The sequence below is a fragment of the Cicer arietinum genome, chromosome 4 (genome assembly GCF_000331145.2).
Source record: "Cicer arietinum cultivar CDC Frontier isolate Library 1 chromosome 4, Cicar.CDCFrontier_v2.0, whole genome shotgun sequence".
Taxonomy (NCBI): Eukaryota; Viridiplantae; Streptophyta; class Magnoliopsida; order Fabales; family Fabaceae; genus Cicer; species Cicer arietinum.
This window is the reverse complement of record NC_021163.2, coordinates 38,660,005-38,676,846: the sequence shown is the minus strand read 5'-3', so window position 1 is coordinate 38,676,846 and position 16,842 is coordinate 38,660,005. Positions and strand designations below refer to the sequence as shown.

The 16,842-nt window shown below is 39.1% G+C and overlaps 1 protein-coding gene and 2 pseudogenes across 3 annotated transcripts in view; all 3 read left to right on the top strand.

Annotated features, from left to right (window-relative positions):
* Positions 1-276: 276 nt before the first annotated feature.
* The window catches only part of LOC105852810 (uncharacterized), a 31,819-nt gene continuing 15,253 nt past the window's right edge, over positions 277-16,842 (top strand). The window contains exons 1-5 of one of the 3 annotated variants that reach the window (XR_003470081.2): positions 278-721; positions 2,040-2,269; positions 7,719-7,752; positions 12,400-12,533; positions 12,626-12,783. Coding sequence is in view for 2 of the 3 variants with exons in the window: in XM_027330222.2 (XP_027186023.1) it covers positions 391-721; positions 2,040-2,269; positions 4,240-4,431 (753 nt within the window). In the remaining variant the exon portion in view is untranslated. Of the gene's footprint in view, positions 722-2,039; positions 2,270-4,239; positions 4,590-7,718; positions 7,753-12,399; positions 12,534-12,625; positions 12,784-16,842 lie in introns of those variants that run through there. The other 2 variants (XM_027330222.2, XM_012719531.3) reach the window with 2 other exon arrangements.
* Positions 12,793-14,919, top strand: LOC101510024 (ribonucleoside-diphosphate reductase small chain-like; annotated as a pseudogene).
* On the top strand, positions 15,016-15,799 carry LOC113784055 (polyadenylate-binding protein 2-like; annotated as a pseudogene).

Below are 16,842 nucleotides of genomic sequence, written 5' to 3'. Positions count from 1 at the left end.
TGTAGAATTAAAATTTAATATTTTATTTTATTTTATAATGTACTTAGAAAATTCTAATTCATTTTTAAGATGTAATATTTTACGAATTTATTGAATAAATTATAAACTATATTTATGAAAATAGTTTTGAATTACGAGTTCAATTGCCATATTCTTAAGAGAGTTGATAATGGGTCTATGATTGTTAATGATTTTAATTAAAAAATAAGATTATAGGAAAATAATAATAATAATAATAAAATAATAAAACTTTGGTTCCATTTGCCATCAACCAACTCATGACTCAACTCATTTTGTTTTTCTCACTTCTCATTTGCGATGTAGTATTAATTTACATTCGATAACTAAGTATTTATTTGCTCTCAATCATTAATTCCAATCCATAAATCAATGGCAGCACAAGTCTCAGAACACCTTGAGCCATGGCACAAGCTCGACGACAAAGTCGTATTGGTAACCGGCGCTTCTTCCGGCCTCGGATGCGACTTCTGTGTCGATCTCGCTAAAGCCGGCTGCAGGATCATTGCCGCTGCTCGCCGTCTTGACCGCCTCAACTCCCTCTGCCATCAAATCAATAATATGTACGGATACGGAACCCTCCGTGCGGTGGCCGTGGAACTCGATGTTTCCGCCGATGCCGTTACCATCGACAAGTCAGTGCAGAAGGCATGGGACGCCTTTGGATATATTGATACCTTGATTAACAATGCTGGTGTCAGAGGTATAAGATCATTTTCAACTCAGTAATTTATTTTCTATTGTTTGTTCGGCACATTAGTCTCTGAGAATGTAAAATTCTCATTTAGTTCCCAGAAAACGAACAAACACAAAGATGCTTCCCTCGTCTTACTTTTTTTGGACCACGATGGAATTTTAATACTTTTTAGAGATCATATGAAAAGTAATCAACCATTTTGGTGCTTAAATGTGTGAGGCTCCGTCCTAATAGTCGCTCCAAAATTACAAAAACATCCATGAACATGTATTTTGTCTCTCAGTTTAGTCTTCAAATTTGTCTTTGATTAGTCGGTTTGATCCATGAAATTACTAAATTGAAAAAAGAAAGAAAAATAACTTTAAGCAGGGATAAAATTTTGAGGAAAATCAAATGGGTAAGTTCATCAAACACCCAGGAATAAGTAGACTTAATGTCTACATGGTATTTTTATTTTGAGATTAGTTATTAAATGTCCAGTTTTGAGGATTTTAATTACTTATGAATTTTTAGTTTTAGTTGTATGGTTTTATATTAAGGATTTTACTAAGTGATTTCTTTCAGATAATTAATTATTGTCAATGCTGTATTTATTTATTAATTATTTTGATACTTTTCGTCAATGTTTCAATTGTTAAACCCACATAACTAGATGTTACATTATTAGATGTTATATTAGGACTTAGTTTAATTCAGCACGAAAATCAAGAGCTTCCTTTTAAGTTTGAATTCAAGTTAGTTATTTGATATACTTAGTGGAATTTCTTTTGGCAGAACAATGGCAACAGGGTTTAAATGACAATGGGTGTTGAATCGAACTGACGACTTTATAGTATATACACCTTAATTTGATGAGAAATTTAGTTATAATAACATTTTAAGCAAGGACAGAATTGCAGGGAATCCTAGTGAGTGAAAGAGAGAGAGATAGAAGCAATGTCGGTGATCCACCCACAAGGTTCTTGCATTTTACTTTTTGGCATGTCTATCAGTGTTCCAATTTGATTGCCAAAAGTGGAGAAGGAAGGAACAACTATCAAGGTTTACTAATAAGTGTCCTGAATAGCGGCGGTTAAGGAGAATGAGTACTTTACCGTAGAGGAAAAATATAGTTTTATTGCTTTATTTAGAAGAGTACACTAGAGTACTCTTATCGCTCTATCCATAGAAATAAATCTATTGAATTTCTCTATAGCAGAGAACTCCTCATTCTGCATCAAGTATTAGTTAAATGCCTGAATAAAAAATAAAAAATGAACATAATTGCTTAATATTGTAGTTTGTTATTGATTCTTTAAGTTGTCATGTTTCCTATTTTGTGTAGGAAGTGTTAAATCTCCCTTGGATTTCTCTCAGAAGGAATGGGATGATGTTTTCAAAACTAACTTAACTGGTTGTTGGTTGGTGTCAAAATATGTATGCAAACGCATGTGTGATGCACAGCGAAAGGGATCAGTTATTAATATTTCTTCAACTGCTGGTTTAAATCGAGGACAACTAAGTGGAGCTGTTGCATATGCATCTTCAAAGGCAGGCGTCAACATGCTGACAAAGGTATTGACACATGATTTTTCTTAATATCAGACCATCTTTTAACTTGTCTCTCTAATTTTCTTTAGAACTCATTATTGACAAAGTTTTAGTTATTAATAGATTTTTTCAAACGGTGAAGAAGTCTAGATTAAAAACTATTTGTTGTGTTGTGATATATACAGTTAGAGCTTAAGTAAAAACTGCTATTTTCTAGGTTAGTTCTATCTGTTCTATCTCAACAAATGTCAGATTAAGGTAGCCTATTATGTAATCCTTTTTCGTTTCAAATTATGCAATCAAGGTTTGGTTTTGGCCGAGTGTTAATACTAGTATTCTACAGACAGAGAACCAAAATTAAGGCTCGAGTATAGGCGAGTGCCATGACTAATGTTGTAATCCCGATTCTGGATATAGAATTGCAGTTGTTGGCTTTGGCAAAAAAAGCACAACTCTGGAGCCACTAGTGGTTCATCCTAGGGCTGCTCTGCCTTTGGAGTGGTTCATCCTAGGGCTGCTCTGCCTTTTCCAACTGTGCCATAGCCCTTTCATTTTTTTTCCTCTTCAAAATTCTGTGTTCCAGCTGTGCGTACAGTGCAACCCACCACCACAGACCGCCGCACAATCCTCCGGCGAACGCAGTGACATTTTTTTTTGCGCTGCAAAACTTCGACGCACGCGTCGCCTCCTTATCCGCACATGAGACCCATGCGCCTCCACGAACCCCGCACATGACACATTTGGCCACCAATTTTTCAACGCCAGCCGTCGCTTAGGGCCTTACGGCACATTCCGAAGTCCTTTTCAACTTCTAGTGATTTTTTCAACATCTTTTCTTCTCTTTCACCTAACGTTGATTGTCATGTCCAACACCAGATCTACTGCTGCCTCCTCTTCCGTGTTCAGTTTCACTATGCTTCCTTTGATCCCGTGCGAAAAATTGGTAGGTGCTGCCAATTACGCAGGATGGGTAGCTGCCGTTGAACTTTGGTTCCAAGGACAAGGTCGTAAAGACCATTTTCGCAAACATTCCAAGGATGTCGCTGCCAAGGATCAAGACAATTGGAAACAAATTGATGCCTCTCTATGGAGCGTTCTTTGGTTTTCAATCGATGTCAAACTTCAATTCAGTTTCGCTTGTTTAAAACATGTTATGATGTTTGAGCAAAGGCGAAGAAAACATACTCCAATGACGTTAATCGTTTATATACTGTAGTCTCTAATCTTATTTCCATGAAGAAACAAGAAATTGATATGCAAAGCTACATAGGTAAGCTTGATAGTTTGATCGCTGAATTTGATGCACTTATGCCCTATATTGACAATGCCGAAACACATGCTGAACAAAGTGGAAAATTCTTTATGGTTCTAGCTCTTGCGGGTCTTACACCAAATCTTGATTCAGTTCACAACCAAATTCTATCTAGTGCTACTGTTCCCTCATATGTAACTGTTTGTGAACAATTACTGCGTCTTTTGACCCCTTCATCTCCTTCTCCAGCTCTTGCTTCTCTCAATGTGCCAGTTGAATCTACTGCACTCGTCTCTAATTTTTATCAACGAGGTGGTAGAGGAGGAGGACGTGGACATAATCGTGGTCGAACTCGATACAACTATTGCAACCGTTTTGGGCACGTTGAAGCACAATGTCACACCAAAACTAATCAACTGCAACCCAGAGTCGCCAATGTTGCTCAAATTGAGGCCTTTGACACAAGTGATCGAGTCACGCTTTCTACCACATAATGTAATGAGTACATCAAGCTAAAGGCGCAAATGCAAACTACCACACAAGTTGCCTCTGTTGCTCATATCAGTAATCCTATTGCCTTTGTTACACAATCCAGATGGTATTGGCCAAGCAAATCCCCTACCCACACTTTCTTTGGACTCTGTGCTTTATGTCCCTGGTTGTCCATTTAACTTAATATCCATCATTGACTCGTACCGTACCTTACTCTGTTACATTTGCTAATGGTTTTGTTCTTGTGCAGGATCGGAGTACTGGAACGATGATTGGAGTAGGCCATGAGTCTCAAGGCCTATATTGCCTTTCAGCACCTACAACGCCTATTGCATGTTCCGCCGTCGAGTCTCCACATATTATCCATCAACGTTTGGGCCATCCTAGCCTTCAAAAGTTGCATCTTATGGTTCCGAGTCTGTCAAATGTGTCTACCTTATAGTGTGAGTCATGTCAGTTCGGGAAACATACTAGGAGTTTATTTCCTGACAGAGTCAATAAAAGAGTTGCGTCTCTTTTTGCTTTAGTTCATTATGATATTTGGGGTCCGAGTCGTGTTGTTTCATGTTTGGGTTTTTAATATTTTGTTACTTTTATTGATGATTTTTCCCGATGAACTTGGATATTTTTAATGACAAACCGCTCAAATGTTTTCTCAATTTTTCAAACCTTCTGCTCAGAAATAAACACACAATTTGGTACTCGGATAAAAATATTGCAAAGTGATAACGCTCGCGAAATCCCTTAAGTGTCTTTTTCTCGGCTACTCTCGTCTGCAGAAAGGTTATCAATGCTATTCCCCAGATCTTCGACGATACTTTGTCTCTGCCAATGTCAGTTTCTTTGAGACTTGCCCCTTCTTTCTCTCTACTGCAAAAGAGTTCAATGATTCTGGTCAGTCACAATCTCTCTCTCCAGAGGTCCTTAATCTCCCCATTGCGTCCACCCCTGTCTCCATTCCCACCCCTGTCTCTAGCACCACCCTACGCACCTACCAATGGAGGCCCCGTCCACCACCCGCTCCTCAAGATTCATCCCCTGCTCTACCTGACTCTCACTCTCCGCATCCTACACCAAAGCTACCCATTGCTTTGTGTAAAGATAACAGGTCAGCTCGAAATCCTAATCCTATATATGCTTCTCATTTGAATTATAATCAATTATCTACATGCTATTATGCTTTTGTGGCTTTCTTGGATTCTGTGTCTATTCCGAAAACTACAGGTGAAGCTATGTCTCATCCTAGCTAGCAGTACCTCTCACTTGGTATGTCGATTACGTCGATCTCTATATGATCTGAAACAATCTCCCTGTGCTTGGTTTGGGAGGTTTAGTACTGTGCTCCAAGAGTATGGTATGACTAGATGTGAAGCTAATTACTTGGTTTTCTTCTTTCACCAACCACCTGCATCTACCTGCTTGTCTATGTTGACGACATCATCATCACAGGTAAATTACCAGGTTGGCATTCATCAGTTCAAACAACATTTGTCTCAAAACTTTCAGACTAAAGATTTGGGGCCCCTAAAATATTTTTTGGGGATTGAGGTTGTTCAGTCTAAGACATGTATAACAATTACTCAACAAAAATATGCCCTTGATATACTTGAAGAAACATGCATGCTTGATTGTCGCCCGTGTGATACTACTATGTATCCCAATGTCAAGCTCCTATCAGGTAAGGGGGAGCCATTGCAAGACCCTGGTAGATATCGACGACTTGTTGACAATCAGATAGAAGATCCACTTATGGACATTGTGTCCTTGTTGGAGGCAATTTGATATCGTGGCGGAGCAAGAAGCAAAACATAGTCGCAAGATCGAGTGCAGAAGCAAAATATCGTGCTATGGCTGCAACGACTTGTGAACTTACATGGCTAAAACAGTTACTCAAACAACTCATGTTAGGAGATGTCAACGTAATGAAGCTTGTTAAATATTATATTAGAATGTAAATAATTATATGGGCTGTAAGTATGTAAATATTCTGGCCCGTTAGTATTACTGTAAATTAGGGTTATTTAATACCTGTGCCTATATAAAGAGATTCCGCTGTGTAGTTGAAACACACGGGTTATTCCATATGTCTTCGCTCTACCGTCGCTGCCGTCACTATCGTCACTGTTTCTGACGAGTTTTCTCGACGAACGACCATTTCATCAGCGCCGTACACCCCAGATCGGCCAAACCCTTCTGCCGCGCCTTCAGAAACCTGCTCACGCGCCACCTGCACACCCCGCACGTGAGATCCACCCACCGCCACTGCCACCGCGCGTGACGGCGCGTCCGACAGCCATTCACGGTGCCGCTTCTTCCACCGCACTCGCCTCGGCCTCCTGCTTCCTTATCTGCCCTCAGTTTTCAGTTTCGAGTTACGGATATACGACTTCCAGTTCAAACAACCCCTGTTTTCCCGGTTCCGACGCGTTTTCTGACAATCTTTGCTGACCATGGCATCTCAGTCTGAAACAAAGCATCTTCATTAACTACATCACTTCTCCTCTCTCGGTTGAAAAATTGAATGGATTAAATTATGATAGTTGGGCTGCCGACATCAAACTATGGCTACGTGGTCAAGGTTACGAGGACCACCTCACCAAAAACCCTGAAAAGGTGAGTGTGACTGAAACATCCAAATGGAGTCAGATTGATGCTCAGTTGTGTAGTGTCATTAAGTCTACACTTCATCCAGATGTTAAACCGATTTTCTGTCCGCATCTCACGTGTGAATCGGTTTGGAGTCAAGCAAAGACACTCTATACTAACGACACCCAACGTCTCTATGGAGTTTGTCACCGCTTGTTGAACATCATTACTTCGAAGTCACTCGATGGCTCTATTTCTGCATATCTTGGCACCCTTCATAGTGCACTTCATGACTTTAATGAGCTTCTCCCTCCTACTGCAAGTAATCCAGTTGAACAGAAGAAGGAGTTGGATCAACGCAGCACCTTCTTCATGCTTCTTGCACTCTATGGCCTACCTCAGGAGTACTCTGCAACTCGTGATCAAATTTTGGGGTCTGTTACTGTTCCGGATATGTCTACTACTTCAGCGATCCTCCTTCGAGTACCAGCAAAACATCCAGTTGAGCAGTCTATTACTTCAGTTCCGGGTGACACTGCTGCCCTTGCATCTCAGGGACATAATCAACAAAGTTCTCGTGGAGGACCATCCAACTCTAAGCCTCGTCCCAAATGTGAGCATTGTCATCGGCTTGGACACACTATTGATCGCTGTTGGAAGTTGCATGGCAAGCCTTCGCCTTCGATAAATGCAACCCAACTTGATCCTTCTGCCACTACTCAAACTACACCATCTCTACAAGGCTCCCCGACAAACTATGAAGATTTTCTCTGATGGATTCAGAGTCATCCAAACTCTAGTTCTCCTACTTCGGTTGCACACACTGGTAACTCATCTGTTTACCTCTCTCATTCATCTTCTCTCGGCCCTTGGGTTCTTGATTCTGGTGCGTCTGATCATGTTACTGGTAATAAAGGTCTCTTTTCATCACTTTCTACATCTGGTTTTTTACCTACTATAACTTCTGCCAATGGTACTCAAACCCGGTCTCAAGGAGTTGGCACTGTTCACATTCTCCCTTCTATCTCAGTTGCATCTGTTCTCTATGTACCTGGATGCCCCTTTAATTTACTTTCAGTTAGTCGATTGACTCGATCTCATAACTGTATTATTACGTTCACTAATGATAATGTTACCTTGCAGGACTGGAATTCGGGACAGACGATTGGCGTCGGATGTGAGTCACAAGGCCTCTGTTACCTTTCTACAACTTCTAAGACGTGCTCTGCCATAGAGTCCCCTCATACTATCCATGCTCAGCTAGGACACCCAAGTCTTACCAAACTACAAAAATTGGTGCCTAGTTTGTCTAAGTTATCTACTTTACATTGTGAGTCGTGTTAGTTAGAGAAACACACCCGTAGTAATTTTCCCGATCGAGTCAATAAAAGAGTATCCTCTCCCTTTGCTTTAGTTCACTCTGATGTTTGGGGTCCCTCTCGTACTGTATCTACTTTAGAGTCTAAGTATTTTGTTACTTTTATTGATGATTATTCTCGTTGTACTTGGTTATTTTTAATGAAAAATAGAACTGAATTGTTTTCCATCTTTGATCAATTTTATCAAGAAATTAAAACCCAATTTGGAGTTTCCATTCGTACCTTAAGAAGTGATAATGCTCGATAATATTTGTCTCATCAATTTCAAAATTTTATGGCTTCCAACGGTATTTTATACCAAACATCATGTCCTCATACACCTCAGCAAAACGGGGTAGCTGAACGCAAAAGTCGGCATCTCATTGAAACCACACAAACCTTACTTCTCCATGGCAATTTTCCATTCCGTTTTTGGGGGATGCAATCTTAACGGCGTGCTACCTTATTAATCGTCTGCCATCTTCCGTCCTTGATGGCAATATCCCCCATTCGGTCTTCTTTCCCCATACCCCTCTTCACCCACTACCACCTCGTGTCTTTGGGTCCACGTGTTTTGTTTACAATTTATCTCCTGGTTTGGACAAATTGTCAGCTCGGTCACTCAAATGTGTCTTTCTCGGTTATCATCGGTCCCAAAAGGGCTACCGTTGTTATTCCCCACACTACACCGCTACGTTACATCAGCCGATGTTACCTTTTTCGAGTGTGTACAATATTTTAAACCTACCTATATAGCTATTGAGCCCTATCAGGACATTAATCCCGAACGTCCTCAAGTAGCTACTGAGCCCTAACAGGACTTTAATCCCGAACCTCCTCAAGTAGTTATCCCTCTCCCACCCTCTCATATTCCTATCGACCCTGCCGAGTCTGCCTCCAACCTCGACGACCACTACAAACATATCAGCGTCATCGCTTATCCTCTGTTGTGCCTGTTCTTGCTCCCATTACAGAGTCTCCTCCGACGCCACCTCTGGATCCGGTCCTGCCACCTGAGCCTGACCTTCCCATTGCTCTTCGTAAGGATATTCGCACCACCCGTAATCCATCTCCTCATTATATTGATTTGTGTTATCATCGTCTTTCTCCTTTACATTACACTTGCTTGTCCTCCTTGTCTTCTGTTTCTATTCCTAAAACTACAGGTGAAGCATTATCCCACCCTGAGTGGAGGCAAGGAATGCTTGATGAGATGTGTGCTCTACAAAGCAATGGTACTTGGGAATTGGTCCCTTTACCTCATGGGAAGTCGTTAGTCGGGTGTCGTTGGATTTATACAGTGAAGGTTGGTCCTGATGGTAAGATTGATCGATTTAAGGCTGGTTTGGTAGCCAAGGGATATACTCAGATTTTTGGTTGGATTACAGTGATACATTCTCACTGGTTGCCAAAATGGCATCTGTCAGACTATTTTTCTCCATTGCAGCAATTTGACATTGGCCCCTCCATCAGCTTGACATTAAAAAGGCCTTTTTGCACGGTGATCTTGAAGAGGAAGTGTATAAGGAGCAACCACCAGGGTTTGTTGCTCAGGGGGAGTCTTCCAACATGGTTTGTCGGCTACACAGGTCCCTTTATGGTCTTAAACAGTCTCCTAGAGCTTGGTTTGGCAGATTTAGCTCGGTAGTTTTAAGGCTCGTTTGGTAGCCAAGGGATATACTCAGATTTTTGGGTTGGATTACAATGACACATTCTCACCGGTTGGCAAAATGGCATCTGTCAGACTGTTTTTCTCCATTGCAACAATTCGACATTGGCCTCTCCATCAGCTTGACATTAAAAATGCCTTTTTGCACGGTGATTTTGAAGAGGAAGTGTATATGGAGCAACCACCAGGATTTGTTGCTCAGGGGGAGTCTTCCAACATGGTTTGTCGGCTACACAGGTCCCTTTATGGTCTTAAACAGTCTCCTAGAGCTTGGTTTGGCAGATTCAGCTCGGTAGTACAAGAATTTGGTATGATCCGCAGTGAAGCTGATCACTCTGTATTTTATCATCATTCAGCTCAAGGGTGCATCTATCTTATTGTTTACGTGGATGACATTGTTATAACTGGTAGTGATCAACAAGGAATACTCCGGTTAAAACAACATCTCTCAAATAAATTTTAGACTAAAGACCTTGGTAAACTCCGTTATTTTCTGGGTATTGAAGTAACCCAATCCAAGGATGGCCTTGTAATTTCACAACAAAAATATGCTATGGATATTCTTGAAGAAACAGGCCTACTAAATGCCAAGTCAGTTGATACTCCTATGGATCCAGATGTCAAACTCCTACCCAATCAGGGGGAGCCTCTATCAGATTCAGGAAGATATAGGAGATTGGTTGGAAAATTAAACTATCTCACAGTCGCTCATCCTGACATTTCCTTTGCTGTCAGTGTGGTAAGTCAGTTCTTAAATTCTCCTTGCCAAGAACATATGGATGCTGTAATTCGGATTCTTAAATACATCAAAAGTGCACCTGGAAAAGGTCTCATTTATGAAGATAGAGGACACACTCAGATAATTGGCTACTCAGATGCCGATTGGGCAGGCTCACCCATAGATAGACGATCAACTTCTGGGTATTGTGTACTCATCGGAGGAAATTTAATATCTTGGAAGAGTAAGAAACAAAATGTTGTTGCAAGATCCAGCGCTGAGGCAGAATACAGGGCCATGGCACTAGTAACATGTGAACTCATCTGGCTGAAACAGTTACTGAAAGAACTTCAATTTGAAGAGACCAACACAATGACACTAATATGTGATAATCAAGTTGCATTGCACATTGCCTCGAATCCTGTTTTTCATGAGATGACCAAATATATTGAGATTGACTGCCATTTTGTTAGAGAAAAGATTGAATCGGGTGACATCATCACCAGCTTTGTCAGATCCAATGATCAGTTAGCAGATGTGTTTACAAAGTCATTGCGAGGTCGTAGAATTAGTTATATATGTAACAAGCTAGGTGCATTTGATTTATATGCTCCAGCTTGAGGGGGAGTGTTAAATATTATATTAGAATGTAAATAATTATATGGGCTGTAAGTATGTAAGTATTCTGGCCCGTTAGTATTACTGTAAATTAGAGTTATTTAATACCCTGTGGCTATATAAAGAGATTCCGCCGTGTAGTTGAAACACACGGGTTATTCCATATGGCTCTCAATACTCTTTATATTCAACAAAGCTAATTTGTGATAGCCAAGCTGCAGTTCATATTGCTTCCAATTCGATCTTCCATGAGAGAACAAAACACATAGAGATCGATTGTCATTTTGTAAGAGACAGTTTTTTCCGAAGAAAATCACAACTAATTTTGTTGGTTCAAATGATCAATTGACCGACATATTCACTAAGTCACTTAGGGGTCCTCGAGTTGAATCTATATGTAACAAGCTTGGTGCATATGATATGTATGCTCCAGCTTGAGGAGTAGTGTTAGAATTCAAAGTATGATTTATTATTCTTTTCCTGTACAATTTCCTAGGTTCATTGGTAGAACTTCTAGTCAAATACAAGTCCATAGTATTTTAATGTAATTATTGTAACCTCATTATAAATAGAAGATGTGTGATCTTGTTTGAGACATAGAAAACATATTTTACACATATTATGTAATCCTTTTTTGTTTCAAATTATGCAATCAAGGATTGGTTTTGGCCGAGTGTTAATACTAGTATTCTACAGACAGAGAACCAAAATTAAGGCTCGAGTATAGGCGAGTGTCATGACTAATGTTGTAATCCCGATTCTGGAGATAGAATTACGGTTGTCGGCTTTGGCAAAAGAAGCACAACTTTGGAGCCGCAATGTTGTCATAGGAAGTGTAGAAGGATCAGTAATTTAAAATTTGATCTTAGTGTTTTGTTGCTTGGCCCATTGCCGTAGGTCTTCTTTACTTTTAGGCTCCTCCAAACCCACAACAAATGGTATCAAAGTTGATGGTTTGGCTGCCGAGTAACTTGGAGACTGTGGTTAGTGTGGGTTTTGCTACTAACATGGGTTTGTGGAGCCATGTTGTTAGTCACTTCAGCTCTTCGTTAAAAATCTCTTGTTATGTTGTGTGAAGCAATTTGCCTCTTTGTTAGTAATCTTGTCGATACTTGAAGACATTTTTTCCTGAGGGGGAACATAACGCCGTGACTTACATTTTAAGTAGGAGAACGTTGGGAAATCAAATTTAAGTTTTCAATCTTTTATCGGTTAAGAATGAACTGAATAAAGATAATACAAGTGAACATACCCATTTACTTAATGTTTTAATATTTGAGGTGGAAATATCTTATTCACTTTTTGTGGTTTGTTGCTTGGCCTATTGGTACAAGTCCTTTCCTTGGGCTCCCCTGATCCCCATATTATGTCAAATATTAGAAGCTGAAAGTTTGGGAAATTATTTGACCGAAGCTAGAAATATATGGGATTTTGATTATATGCTGTCAAAATATCCTGCAGCCACTGCAATCTGCACATCTTGTTTGGTGAAGTCAGCATATAAAGAATCCAATCTTGATTCCACGGAAGAGATCTTTGACTGCACTGCAGTCACTACAGTTTGGACATCTTTTTTGTTGCATTATGATCAAACGGTCTGTATTGAGTTTTATTTAAAATCAAATTTTGTGATGTCGGAATATAAGCTGTGCAATCATGATCCAACAACGAAGACCTTTGAATGCAGTGACTGCTGACAGCTCGGATCCTAATATATGACATAGGAAGTTACAAGGTGTGTCTATAAATAAGCTTCCTGTCAAGGTGTTAAGGATGTTTGGTTTAACTTCATTAAGAAATCCTAAAGTCCCAAAGAGATGCACAGATTGACTGATTTACATCAAGGTAGTCGCTCCATTAAATTTTGTTCTTTCAAGTTCATTTATTGATTATCAGTTGTCATTTCCTTCAATCAACCTACTTTCATATAATTTTACATTTAAGTACTTTAACTGGTAGCTCTGCAAAATGTTCAATACTAGTATTAGCACCCATTCAACACATGGGGAGGAATTCGTTGATATAAAATTATGATTTAAAAAAAATATATTTTGTTGGTATAAAATTACATATGATTGAACTATTATTTTTAATAAAATTAGTTTTCAGTTGAGATTAACGAAAAAATGCCCTGGAGGTTGTTATTTGACTTCTTATTTATTGTCTCTTTTATTTTTATGGTGCAAAATAGGCACTTTGCATGTTAGCGTATTTATCGTCTCTTTTGTTATTTATCGTCTCCTTTACCTACACTTTGCCTTGAAGTTTATTTATCGTCTCTACATTGCTCTGAATGTCTTTACTGGGCTATGACAGCATAAGAAACAATGTACTATATCATGCACCGATCTTGTTTTCTGATTCCCATTTGTGTTTGTTAGGTTAGGCCCTATACAACTTTGACATAGCTAGAAGCTAGGTACAAATACTTTTTATATAATGATTACAGTATAAAAGATAAAATTACCATCGAGAATATATGTGCATTGCTAAACTTACCATTAAGAATATTGAAAAGCACATCAACATCTTGTAGTTCTCAAACCTATTTGTCCAAAGAAAAAAAATACTTTATAGAAAAGAAAAAATAGCATAGGACCTAAAGTTATGTGTTAGAATATTAGAAAATATCTTATAATATCTATTATATTATATTATATTAGAGTATCTTGAGTTATTTCCTATGATCAATTTATAATCATAGAGGTATCTTAGAATATCTCTCATTATTATTATGATTTATTCTTAATTTAGAATTGAGTCTATGTTTCTCTATAAATAGATATTAGTATTGAGTCTTTTGCAATCAAGTTAACATAAAACTATTATCAATAATATTCAAATCCTTATTATTCTCTTTTCTCTAAAATCCCACAACTTCAACATGGTATCTAGAGCCTATTTTGATCCTCCTTGAACAATTTCGCCGTTGTTCCGCTTCCGAGTTCCCAACAGATAGGGAATATAATCATAGTTTCTCCTTTTCAACATGAACATTCCTTTTTCAAACCACTATCGTGTTACATTCCAACACCGGTTTTACTCGTTTTCTATTCAGTTTGCTACTGCCGCCGTCACCACCACTGTTTTCGGCAAACAACTCTCTGCCCTCAAAAAAAAAAAAACTGAAGAAAATTTAACTGGCGGCGAACGACACTTTGTATCGCACGTTCTTGCATTCTTCGCCGCTTCCAACGACATCGTTTTAGAGAATCATGCTGGAAGATTCATGAAAGAAGTTCAAGTTTCAGAAGCGCGTGCTTTCTACAGGTTCCAAATCGCGATTGAGAATATACATTCTGAAATGTATAGTCTCCTTCTTGAAACATATATAAGCGATTTGGTTGAGAAGAATTGTTTGTTTCATGCTATTGAGACGATTCCTTGTATTCGTAAGAAAGCGGATTGGGCTTTGAAATGGATCGATTCGTCGATTTGATTGTTGAAAGAATCGTTGCTTTTGCTTGCGTTGAAGGTATTTTTTTCTCTAGTAGTTTATGTGCGATATTTTGGCTTAAAAAACGTGGTTTAATGCATGGTTTAACTTTTTCAAACGAGCTTATTTTGTGTGACGAAGGACTTCATTGTGATTTCGCTTGTTTTCTTTATTCACTATTGAGGAAGAAACTGAGTGAGGAGCGCATGAAGAAGATTGTGAGTGATGCGGTTGAGATTGAGAGGGAGTTTGTTTGTGACTCGCTTCCGTGCGCGTTGGTTGGGATGAATGGTGATTTGATGAGCCGGGATGAATGGTGATTTGATGAGCCAATATATTGAGTTTGTTGCTGATAGGTTGTTGGGTGAGCTTGGTTGTGGGAAAGTTTATAATCTTCAGAATCCTTTTGATTGGATGGAGTTGATTTCTCTTCAAAGGAAAACTAAATTTTTTGAGAAGCGCGTCGGGAGTATCAGAAAGCTTCTGTTATGAATAGTTTGGTTAGGGTTTATTTTTTTATTAATTTATTATTATCATCAATTTGAAATGGTGATGGCTCAGGTTCAGGTTTAGCACCAAACTCCCGCCGCCGTGTCGGGTCTTTGAACGGTGTGGTTGCCACATCGAACCCGAAATTCATTATGACGTTGTTGTACGTTGGTGACCTTGACCTAAATGTCAACGATTCTCAACTTTACGATCTGTTCAATCAAGTTGGCCAAGTCGTTTTGATTAGGTTTGTAAGGATTTGGCTTCGCGTCGTTCACTTGGTTATGGTTATCTTAATTTCAGTAACCCTCAGGATGCGGCTAGGGCATTGGATATGCTGAATTTTACTCCACTGAACAACAAATCTATTAGGGTTATGTATTGTCATCGAGATCCTAGTATTAGGAAGAATGGTACTGCAAATGCTTTTATCGAGAATTTGGATAAGACAATTGATCACAAAGCTTTACATGATACCTTTTCTACATTTGGACATATTTTACCTTGCAAAATAGATACTAACGGTTCTAGTCAGTCTAATGGTTTTGATCAATTTGACATTGAGGAATCTGCTCATAATGCAATTGATAAGTTAAATGGTTCTGGTCAGTCTAATGGTTATGGTTTTGTTCACTTTAATAATGTTTATGTTAAAAACCTATCTGAGTGGATGAGTTGAGAAAGGTATTTGGAGAATATGGCATCATTACTAGTGCTGTTTTGATGAGAGATGTAGATGGTAGGTCAAAGTGTTTTGGTTTTGTCAATTTCAAAAATCCAGACAATGCTGCTAATGCTGTGGAGGCATTGAATGGAAATAAATTTGACGAAAAGGAGTGGTATGTGGGGAAAGCCTAGAAAAAATTTGAACGAAAACTTGAGCTGATAGGTCGGTTCGAGCAGACTGTTATGGATTTGTCGCATTGTATTCATTGACCTCCTTGTTTGCAAATTTTGGGTCAAATGTTACATTTGTTGTGTCGGCGGAGATTTTTCCTGCTAGATTTCGATCCTCTTGCCATAGAATATCATCAGCAACGGGGAAACTCGGGACTATAGTTGGTGCATTTGGGTTCTTGTATTTGGCACAAAACAAGGACAAGAGTAAAGTAGATGCGTGGTACCCACAGGTATTGGGGTGAAAAATTGTTTGCTACTGTTGGGTGTGGTTAACATTTTGGGCTTCCTTTTATATTTTCTTGGTGCACGATTATTCGCTCTCCGACGGTTCCAGATCTGCCCTTTTCAATTTTGATCAACGAAAATGTGTTCTTGTTCAAACAACCATTATCTCTCCTGTTTTGGATGCATTTTCTTACTTTGCTGATCGATCATGGCTTCGTTTCGTTAGAGTTGCGCTGCTTCTTCTTCGGTGTTTGTCATACAATTTAGTTCTTACTAATAGATTGATAGAATCACAGAAAAATAGGGATTTGTGAACGTAAAATGATAGATAAAATGGAAATTTATTGATTTATGGAAGAAGGGAAAATTCTGATACAATGTATAACCCAGAGCAAAGCTCCTCCAGAGAAAATAGTATCTCCTAATTCAATGATAATTATAATTATTCATGAGCAATACTGCCCTACCCTCCTTAATTTATTCCCCTATGTGTAACTGAAATCCCTAGCATTTAATGAGTTTCTCTGCCCTGTCATTAATAGACTGCTTATTCTCTTTTTTACCCTTGCGGACATAAGTTCTCCACACTGCAGGTTTGGACCTTTCACTAGTCTTAAGCCCACTAATTCTATCATTACCGCCATCAGGAACTGCAGCCTTGTCCTCAAGGCTGAGAGATGGAAATTGACTTTTTAGTAGTAATTCATCTTCCCAAGTTGTGTCTTCTACAACTCTTCCTTTCCAATGCACCAGCCATTGTCGCACCAGCTGTCCTTCTTTCATCACTGATCTTGCAGCCAGCAATTCTTCCGGTTCTTCCCCCTCTTCTGCTTCCATTTCTAACCTGTCTGGTA